The sequence below is a fragment of the Falco rusticolus genome, chromosome 6, assembly GCF_015220075.1.
Source record: "Falco rusticolus isolate bFalRus1 chromosome 6, bFalRus1.pri, whole genome shotgun sequence".
Classification (NCBI taxonomy): Eukaryota; Metazoa; Chordata; class Aves; order Falconiformes; family Falconidae; genus Falco; species Falco rusticolus.
In genome coordinates, this window is record NC_051192.1 from 61,830,625 (window position 1) to 61,841,481 (window position 10,857).

A 10,857-nucleotide genomic window follows, 5' to 3' on the forward strand; every position below is an offset into this window, starting at 1 on the left:
GTAGCAGAGAGGGCTTGGACTCTGCACAAATCTTTCTCTATCAAGATGAAGCTTTAGTTAAAAAAATGAGATGAGAAGTGTGGTTTTTTCCTTTTAAGATGCTGCGGCTCTTTAGCATTTTACAGGTGGATAATTTACAGGCTTGACATTTCAAACATCAAGGTGCAAGCTGCCCATTAATGACCTGTAATGAATATTTCATTTTCTCTCCATATATGGAAACAGAATAAAAAATTAAAGGTAATAAAAATTAACTGTAAGCATGCCATTAATCCGTCATGAAGAATAGCATTTATTAATACGGCCTGGAAAAGGTACCACATGCCACCTGCCACCATTTAGACCGCTTCATCTATGTTACACAGCTTTAGAAAAATCAGTATCAGGATGTTTACAGTTACTGTCTCAACTAACACAGAAGCATTTATGCATTTTATTGGAGCAGTAAAAAAGCTCATCTTTGAACTTGCTCTCAGTAATGTGAGATACATTAAATGGTATGTCCACAGACATAGCTCTTCCCACCCCTTCCTGCTGTAAATGAGAGTTTACAAAGCAGCGATGTTTTCTGATGGTGAAGGTCCCCGTCTGCTGAGTGTACACTGGTGGAAACATCCGCTTTTGCAGATCCCGCTCTTGCGTGAGTCCATTTATTTAGCATGTCGCAAGGAAAACCTGCCTCGACTGTGGGCAGTGCAGTCTTCCCGTAGTAGTCAGGAGTGTCAGGATCAAGGGTGCCTTGGTTTTAACATGCTGATCAACAGTAATACTGTAAAAACTCTTTTGAAAGGCCTATCTTTTCATTTTGGAGAACACAGTGGGTAATGAAGGCAAGCTATGTGATTACTTCGGTAACTTCTGGTTGGAATAGCATTACTTTCAAAAGCAAAATCCCCCGTTAATAGTTCTCAGCAATATCCTTTTCCTTTTTTTCGTATACCTATTACAAATAGATCAGAATCTCCAAAGTAAAAATGTAAACGTCCGACAGCACGCTTAGCACAAGACAGGCTAAAAACTAACAAAGCACAGAGCAGTATCGTCAAAACCTGACACCACTGGAGATGAGTTTGTGATGCGTCAAGGTGCACGTGTAAACGGGTCACGGTCTGTGTGGCTTGTGTCTGCGGGCTCTGGGTATCGGTTCAGGAACTTCTGCTTGAACACAATTTTTAACTGTTGGTCAAAGTGTCATTAATTCCTAGACATTCTAGTCACTGCTGTTCCTAAACCAGTATGTTCAGTGAATAAAGAGCTCAGGCTGAAAAAGAATTCATAGCTGATTTTTTGCTCTTACCCTAATAAAACCTGGGTATATTGAAGAAAGCGACCATGGGTACCCTGTATCAGCTGTATAAACTGTACTATTTAAGTGTTGCATGTAAGCGCTACGATCCCAGCTGGAATTTGTGACTTCGTCAAACACATTTAGAACCTTATTTTGGATTGGACCTTGATTCAGATTTTCTTCATCCTAAAAATAGTTATGTTGAACTTAATTAACAACAGATAGTTAATTGAGTTGCTTGCAAGAAGACAACAAACATCTGCTGTTTTTCAAACTTGCAGCAGACGCAGAGAGATGAGTTGATATGTTGGTGCAAAACTGCTCTTGTATAATCGGAAAAAATTGCTTATATGTAACCAGAAAGTACTGAAGTGATACAAGAATATATAAACATCTAAATATGAAATACCTTGTTCGCTTAGTAAAAAACATCCAGAGAAAATGTGATAGCAGTGAAATCTGTCTTAAATTACCAATAAAAATATGCTGCTTAAATTAAGTATCTTATCAGAATTGTTTCTAAGAGAAAATAAGCATGACTGTACTAAGCACGCTTAGGGATAAATACTAGGCTTAAGAAAGAGAGAGCTTCCTCAACCTTTTTTCTGTTGTTTAAACATAATTGTATCAGGGTTTTTTGATAACTGTGGTGCGTGCTGATGGATGTCTTCTAATCAGTCTTTTTAGTCTTCCTGTAGTGCAGGACTGTGGCTGTGACCCAAATATTGAGAATGAGCATGGTTATGAAACGGATGAGAACTAAAAGGGAAAAAAAATCATGTAAGCATAAAGGAAACAAGAAAAATCCTGCTGTAATTTTCAGAACATATGTTTTATAAACCTTCATTGCTGTACGAATAGGCTGGTTGCCACTCGGCAACTCTTTTCAGTCAATTAGTTTAAATTACCATGTTCAGGAACCCAGAAGTTCTCAGTAATATAGCAGAGAAGAGCATTTACCACTTACAAGTGATATCTGAAAATAATACGCTACAGTAGCTTTAATTCTTTTGTGAAAAAACCCCAGCAGAATAGTACAAGCCTCATATATATTTATATTTACACCAAAAATTAAACTGGGAGTCGCAGGTCACATGTCTTTATTAGTTGCATGTGGTGTTTATAAAAACAGGATTATTCTCTACCGCCATCTGTTACGTTTAGACTTCAGGGAGACAGGAAATACTTGTATCTGTCAGACCTTAATGAGAGGAAATCTGACAACTGAGAAAAAAACAGTTTTTCAGTATCCTGATTAACTTTCAGATGTTTTTAAAACCAAAGTAAGCATAGTATCTCTGCCTTGAGACCACAATTTGAGGTGTATCTGATACGCACTCGGTAAGTGGAATATTCACAGAAATGTACACAATGTACATGTGTATGAAACTAAGATGAATGTGCTGAAGTGTTCAGTGTTAGAAGTTAGCTGGAAACATTTTCCGTTAGAGCAGCACAGTATCAGTGTTTGCTGCCATCTCTCCCATGTTCCGAAGTGTATTGTGTATGTGTTAAGAAGCAGCTTTAACCCGAGCCAGCTTTACTTGGAAAAGCCAGCTTTTTACTTTGATGGTGTTCCTCTCCCTTCCTTTCTCCCCTCAATATACCTCTCTTGCTTCTCATCAGTGTAAGTGTGTAGCTGTGGGTGAACTGACTCAGTAACTGACCCGGATTAAATTTCTGCACGTGCATTAAGCCAGTTTTGTGGTGATGCAGTTAACTGCATGGCCCCACAAACCCTTAACTCTGGCAAAGAGAAAGCAGCGAGCACAAGGATGGAAATAAGCAACTGAAACAGGGACTTCCTTTGCCAGTGAAAGAGCCACTTGAACCACATGTAAAACCAGAGCCTTGTGCTGCAGAGGGCTGCTTAAAGGAAAAAAAAAAATCCATTTAAATCATGTTTCTGGTGAAATATCAGTTTTGACTAGAACAAGGAGCCACCGAATAAAGTGTGATCCTGTTACTGTTCTTAAATCCACCGAGTACTGATTTCGAACCATTTATTGAAAAATCTGCTTCACTCCTTAGCTTTTTCAGTTTTGTCAGGATGGTAAGAAGCTGTTAAATAAATTTGCTTTATAGTGAAATCAGCTGCAAATCATATACCTGAAACCAGTTTTTTGTGAGTTTCATACCAGCCTACCATTTAATTTTCAACCTGTCATAAACATTCTGAATGTTGTGCCTAAAACTATTCATATACTAGCTGAACTCTGAATAGTTTTCTAGAACTTCTTCATGCACAAACCCCACAATAAGGAAACACTTACTATTTGAAAAGCTATCACTCAATTATTACAGATTTTTAAAAGTTGTATTTTACTATTATTTATTTATTTAAATATTAAGGATTTTTAATGCTTTATCTGGCTATTTTCATAATTAAGTTAATTTTGTAGTGCTTTTTGCCTTTTGAAAAAAATAATGGGTTTTGGACCACTTGGCACTATCTGATAAAGCATAAGCATATTTTTCTCCCGGTGTTTGACTGATTTGTAATCCTGTGCTACTTTTTTAGCAGTATCTCCTTCCCTCACTGTGCTAACTCACCGGACAAACTCATGGTTTGTTCTTCTGTGACCAGATCACTGCTTTTACAAAACAGCTAAAAACTACCATGGCAGCTGTTTTGTTGGAGAGGCGGGCGATTCCGTACTTTACTCACCTGCGAGATCATTCGTAGTCATTACAGTTGTAACTATTCTTGCTGTAAATTGAATGAATTCTGATTAGCGGACTAGATATGACAAGTTTATACCTTCAAAAATGATGAACTATCTATTTTTCAACAGAGGATACGCTCGCATGGAAGTATACATTGTATAGACATTCCCACCTTTAGTGCATTCACTCTTCACTATTTTCGCATCAGAGATCAAGCTCTCGAACCTGAGTGACACTGTATTAAGGGTCTTTTTTAATGAGAAAATCAGTGATGTAATTAGAAATTTTAGGTATCTATCACACTAGATTGGATGGGGTCAGAGTTCACTGCTTCTTTTTCTGTTCAGCACCCTCCTTCAATAGTTGATACTGAGTTACACCCACAATTAAGTTACACCCACAATTAAGTTAGCGTGACTTAACCATTGTCAATGTTCACATGCATGCTTTTAGGCTTCTGCAAATATGAGGAAATTGCAATCCTTCCCACAACAAATCTAAACATTAATTATTTCACATTTGCAGCAGAATAAAACCATTTACAAAGTTTATTGGCATTGTTCAGCAAACTTACCACAACTTCTAATGACTTAAAAACATTTGTTTCACTGGGAAATAGAGCCAGCACCGCTATGTTTTAGAGGAAGACTATTTTAAACAAGCTTTGTGAATATGACTTCGGACAAAGAGCTGCAGAAGAACTGCTCATGCAGACCACTAGGTAATTAATCCATGAACTGCACAAAACACTGTTCTTGGTACGCTCCTAAATCCTCCTCCATTGAGAAATGCATTTACGTATAGTCATAGAGTTAAAGGTATTTAGCATTAAGTGTGTATTTATTTGTAGGTGACTTTTCAGAATTAGCGTTGTCTGGTTGTCTAACTCAAAACTGAGCACCTTTTCATGCTACGTCACTAGTAATTTTATTAAATCCTAGAACACTGAAATCTGCTCGTTTTAAAGACACTCTTTCAGTTATTTCAACTGTATTAGGTTCCCTTGACCATATCTGCAAGTCTTCTAAGTCAAAGTGCCGTTGGTGCCAATAATAAAACTTGGTTTCAGGAGGCAGTGGTATCTGAAACTCAGAAGTTGGAACTAAGGGAAGCTACACTGGGCAAGCAAGATTTTTACCTACTGTCATAAAGACCTACTGAAAGAGGAGATACGGCTTTAAAAAAGGAAAACTCCACCATTCACACCAAGTTGCCCATAGCTTACTTGCACAGGTATATGCAGACATACTCCAGGTCAAGGCGCTCACTTGTCCAGAATCTTTTGTCTGCCAGAGACACAACAGCTGTGCCAGCTTACTGGCCGCACTGATGAATGTGCACAAATTCTGAAAAGCAGGTAAAAAAAGAGAACAAACCTCTGCCTCTGCCATTTTATTATCTGAGTGCTTAGCTTATGGCTGTTAGTATGTAACTTACTAAGAACCAGGACTAGCTTTCTATTTTTTTAATTCTAAATGAGATACTTTTTCAGTATTTGGCAACCAAAGCATTCTTACTAAGGAACCGTGAAGCAAAAAATTGAAGCTGCCAGAAGGAAGGGACTGATTCCTGAGGTACTGCTCCGAAAGAAGCGACAACAGCATGACAACTGCTAGTGCTGTTGGCAAATGCTTCATAGAGGCAAATACAGCAAGAAGCAAAGAACTGGAAAAGCCTCTCGACCTGCTACATAAAACTGTTTAAGAAAGTTAGCTAAAAAGAGGCTGATCTAGTCTAAACAGCAAGGTTGATTCAGACCATCTGTTACCATTATGTCTGGCAAAGTAAACCATAAAAGAATGCAAAAACTGACAAGAATGTGTGGAAAATTAGTCCAATTGGTGGGAAAAAACAATGAAGGGAATGGACTATTCACTCTACCATCCTCTTAAGGGGGATTTTGCAAAGGCAGTGGGTAGAGGGGACCTCCGCATGGTCTTTGTGCCACGCACAGATTTCCCTTGCAAGTAAATTGGCGTTGGGTCTCAGAAGCTTTCCTCCTCATTTTTATCATCTTTTGCATTAGCAACTCCAGTTCTTCTCAATTACATTTTATCTTTCTCTCTTCTGATAAAAAGGACAAAGACCATCTTTAACCTATGTAGGGCATTATCAGATGATATTTTTCTTGCAAAATTCCAGGACTAAAGGGGAAAAAGATCTTGTGAAATACTCAACATTCCCTGTTTCAACTGCTTTGACTGCTGCTCTGTTCTTTTCTTCATGTTAAACGTTTATTAATTAGGATTATGACATTATGACTAGAGGGGAAATATTTTTGCAACATCTTCATATTTTCGCAACATCTTAAACCTTTGGCAGTTTTAATTAAGGCAGCACAATTGACAACTTTACCTCAGAACATACTTCTTTCTCCCCCCATAGAGTCTCTATTGCCAGTCCTATGTTTTCCAGCTACTCACAGAAGTGAGAACCAGCTGTATTTGAAAACTGGTTGGTTGTTCTGAAAGCTAACCTAAAAGATTAACCCTTTAAAGGACAAATATAAAGAGAGATTTTACTGATAAAGATTTCCAGAAAAAAAGTCATTTCATATGAGGACCTAATTTCAAATAATCATGCAGCACTTACCATGGCCAGATCTATTATCCACTTCCGCAGTATTAGCATGTACCAGCCCCCCCCCAAATCTTACATTATGTTAAGTTTCATAGCACTGAAAAGTCTAGGATACCAGAGCTCTCAAAACTCCTGGGGAATTCGATTTTTTTAAACATCTGGAAGTAATCTTATTGAAACTTTATAACAGACTATACAATCTAGATAAAGCATATTAAGAACTGGTTGAAACACTAAGTATTCCTATTTTCCACAGTCTTTGGTGAGGCAGCGCCTGGAGTTTCTGAAGACCTGTCCCAAAGCATAAGACTCGAGATTTAAGCCCAAGTCCTATTAAAAAAGCCCCACAAACACTGCTGTACCATCTGCATGGGTAGGAATCAAAGAAAAAAGATTCACCATTTCCACCCTGCATCTCTAGCAAATATGTAATTAAGAATTGGTCTTACTCCATATCATTTGTGGGCCTTCTAAAGGACAGCTACATGTAAAGCTTGCTTCTTTTAGAGATTTTACTGTGGTCCCAGAATTCAGCATGTGAATGTGGGATGCATGTTGAGGGGTGGCTGAAAATGATTTACAATAGTAGCACAAACAAATGATGACATAGCTGCTATGCAAAGAACTACCAAACAAGCTACATAAACCAAAATTCCCAGATTTCAAAGGATACATGACTGCATAGAACAAAGCTCGTTTCATGTTTCCGCTGAAACGCAGAATAAACAAAAGGAGAATGACATCTGAAATAAACACAAGATTGCTTGTCACAGAATGGAGAGAAGGGGCCCAAATGCAATCTTTGGCGGTTCCACTGGGCACCATGTCTACAGACACTAATTTCTTAGAGGTTTTATCTCTCAGATTTGATTGATTTCCAAAACACTGCAAGCTCAAAAATGAAGCTTTTCTTAGAGTCTGGAGTGTTTATAATGTTTCTTTCCCATGTGGAGTAACTGGATAAAGGATGAGCTTACACTGCAATTGTGTGTGTGTATTAATTTCTCTCTTAATCAGATCCACCTGAGCAGCATTTTCATAAAATCTATAAAAATTCAATTCTATTTTAGATGTTCATTCCCTCTTCCCCCCCAGCTCCAACTAGAATTGCTCAATGGATTCACATCACTGCAGTGGAGTACTGTACCCACATGCAGAGCCTTGGAGTGCTGAATGAGCCCTGTTCCATTTCCAAAACACAGCTTAAAAAATTACCTTGTGCAATGATGATGGGATATTCCAGGTATGTCTGCAGAGGGTAACCATAATAGATCTGGTACCTCAGAAACACAAGGAAGCTGAACAGAAAGACACAAAACAGCATGACTGCACAAAGGGACGGGACAGCTCCTTCACAACTTCTTTTTTACTGTTTTGGTTGTGCCAAAAGGCTCCAGATAGGTGCAGCCCCTGCTGTCAAATTGGTCAAACAAGTATGAAGACAAAGTGCAAGCCTGATGTTCTGCAGTATGTTTCTGTTACCTTCAAATAGAGTAAGATGTAGAGAGCTGCCCACACCATTTGTCAAGGTCTTTGTGTCACAGTGTGTAAGGCATAATTTTATTAATTACAACTGATGAGAATAAAATAAAGGCTTCCAGATGTAGAAGATACCTTCTCTTTGCAATTGCCTTGGCATCTCTGGGGTAACTGGTTTATTAATGTCTGTAGTTCAATCTATACCTTAAGCAAGTTTTACAGGAGTAGAAAACACCTTCCAAGCTGTCTAGAATACATACTGGTACAAGATTGCCCAGTGTAGCTGTACTGGTCAGACTGACAGCCTGCTCTTAAGTGCACCAAACAATGGCAGTTCTCCTTCCTGGTATTCCATGATCTAGTACCTAAAAGGAATTGAACTTTTATCATATTTACTTTCTTCAACCTTCGTGCAAGTCCATGGGGTTACACAGAAACCTCAAGGCTGCAGAGAAGATAGAAAGGGCTCTTAGGATATAGTTTTCTGTAAGGAAAAGTTGATGGCATATATGCATCAGCATATAAAAATGGCATAAGGAACTGCCTGCCTTGCAGGAAACTGGTTTTTACAGTATTCAGAATTTAAATATCTGAACTTCCTAGAAGTCTTAATTCTTTTAGGGTCAAATTAGATTCCTTGCCATCAGCACCATGCTTCTGTGTCACTCCTCTGCCAGGTCACTGCATGCTGACTCTGCAGCACCATCTCAGTTTATACCAGTGGCCCCAAAGCTCCCTGCAGCTGGACTCAAAGTCTTTACAGGTTGCAGGATAAACAGCTTACAAAATAAACAACCAGTCCAAATAAATGTTTCAAAAAAGCCTTGTTGCAACCCTTTCAAAATAGTTTTGCCCAGAGCAGGTGCAGAACCTGCAGTGCTGTGGGTACCGTGGTTATCACACAGGTGCTCGAAGAGCCATTTATGGCTTCTCCATGCTCATCTGAAGCACTACTTAGAAAGCCTCTTTAATGCACATCAATGCACACGAATGATTTGAAAATGCTACCACCACTTTTTGGCTAGGGCTGTGGCGTAAGTTATCTCTGCTGGAACTAGAATTCAGCTGGCTTACTCTGAGGTGTATTAAGGGCAAACAGCAACAACAGGGGTTCAGCACCACGGAGAAACAGCCACAGCAGAGCCCATGGGGATCCTGCACAGCTCCCTGCAGAAAGCCATCTGCACGCCTGAGCCTCCACAGCCAGACCAGGGGCAGCACCTCTGCCCCTCGCTGAAGACGAAGCACAGGAGCATTCAGAAATGACATGCCATTTTTGTGCGGTGATTTTTCTAACTAAAAAGCCCTTTTTTAGCTTGGTGCAGAGAACTAGCAGCCATCTATCCAGCTGGATGTTCTGGCCACCTCCATCCCTCAGTCTGGTAAATGCACGGCTCTTCAAGGTATTTTCTCGCACGTACTTTGTACACATTTGAAGCTACGTGCATGCAGTCTATTTTTCATTCCATACAATCGTCTTTAAGCAAGATTCAATAAGCCTAGCCCATATAAGTTTACTACAGACGGACAAAATCCTTGGGGTTTGACATGGTTATGATTTTCTTAAAGACTGATGCTGTTTCATTTGTGTGAAGAAGCCCTGTCGACCTGTACAATTACCTGCACAACAGGGCACACGGACCATTTCATAACCCTTTAATAAACATACGGCTTAAACCCGACAGTCGGTGTTGTCTCCAGCTACATGGGTGGCCTGGGCTGGTTCTGGGCAAGTTAAAAAAGCCGAGTTTCCCTTAACACTTTAGAAGAGGAGGTTCCCGCCGCCGCCCGGTGAGGGCAAGGGCGACCGGCGGGAGGGGGTGACCACCATGCATCGGAGCGCGGGTTTATAACCGAAGGGAGCAACAAGCTGCGCGCTGCTCCCTGCAAGCAGCCGCTCGACACGTTCTCCCGCCCTACCGGAGCCGTCTGGGAAGGAACGGAACTATTACCCGCCGCAGCGACACCTCCCAGCGCCCTCCCCGGCCGCCGCTGAGGGAAGCCCCGCTGAGGCGAGGCGGCCCCGCCCCGCCCCGCCCCGCCCCGCCGGCTCCTCCCGCCGTGGGCCCCCTGCCTGCGCGCGCAGCCACCGCGCCCCGGCGGGGGGCGCCATGTTGTGCTGCCCCCACCCCGTCCTTTGTCTGCGCGTGTCCCCCCCCGCCGCCGCCTACCCGGCCAGCTCCAGCAGCAGGCTGCCCGCGCTGACCCCCCGCGCCGACCGGGCCGCCAGCACCGCCGCCAGCTGCGGCACCTTGATCACCGCGCACACCGCCCAGGTGCTCCAGTGGGCCAGGTCCAGCAGCGTCGGCGCCATCGCGCCGCGCCGTGCAGCCCCGGCGGCCCGCGATGGGGCACCGGCGGTGCGGCGTGGCGGGGTGTGGCGGGGAGCTCGGCCCGGCCCCGCTGGCACGGCGGCAGCCGTCGCGGAGCGCTCACGGCGCCCGCGCTGCCCGGGGCGTGGGGCGTGGAGGCGGCTCCGCCCCGCGGGGAGAGGAGAGCTGGGCCCGGCCGCGGGGCGCTGCTGGGCCGCTTCCTCGGTGAGTGGGGCGCTGCCTGGCACCCGCCCGGGCGGTGTGTGTGGGGGCGGTCGCCCCCCGGTGCCGGCGCTGCCGCACGCCGCGGCGGACGGGGGGAGCGGGGCGGGGGAGCCGGGCCCGCGGGTGGCCGTCCTGCACGCCGGCTGGGGCCTGCCCGCCGCTGGCGCTCCTCGGCGTCAGGGCTGGGGAAACGCTAAGCGCCCCCAGCCGCGAGCGATCGGGCCTGCAGTGACGCGTGGCTGCAAAACACAGCCCAGAAACCCGCCGTTGGTCAGGGCTGTGCTTGCGTGGGGGGTGGCCGTGGGT

The 10,857-nt window shown here is 43.2% G+C and overlaps 1 protein-coding gene across 1 annotated transcript; it reads right to left on the minus strand.

Moving 5' to 3' along the window:
* Positions 1-272: 272 nt before the first annotated feature.
* Positions 273-10,351, minus strand: SLC66A3 (solute carrier family 66 member 3). Its single transcript, XM_037392408.1, has 7 exons — positions 10,186-10,351; positions 7,751-7,833; positions 7,201-7,278; positions 6,548-6,600; positions 5,181-5,301; positions 3,957-3,998; positions 273-2,047 (listed from the first exon to the last, which is right to left on the minus strand). Exons 1-7 carry the CDS (start codon positions 10,326-10,328, stop codon positions 1,959-1,961), a joined length of 609 nt encoding a protein of 202 aa, XP_037248305.1. The 5' UTR covers positions 10,329-10,351; the 3' UTR covers positions 273-1,958.
* Positions 10,352-10,857: the final 506 nt, after the last annotated feature.

Coding starts and splice junctions, on each gene's coding strand:
- SLC66A3 (XM_037392408.1), bottom strand. CDS start 10,328: ATGGCGCCGACGCTGCTGGACCTGGCCCACTGGAGCACCTGGGCGGTG. Junction 6,601..7,200: donor CTATGCAGTCATGTATCCTT/TGAAATCTGGGA, acceptor TGTAAGATTTGG/GGGGGGGCTGGTACATGCTA. Junction 2,048..3,956: donor GACTACGAATGATCTCGCAG/GTGAGTAAAGTA, acceptor TTTCCCTTTTAG/TTCTCATCCGTTTCATAACC.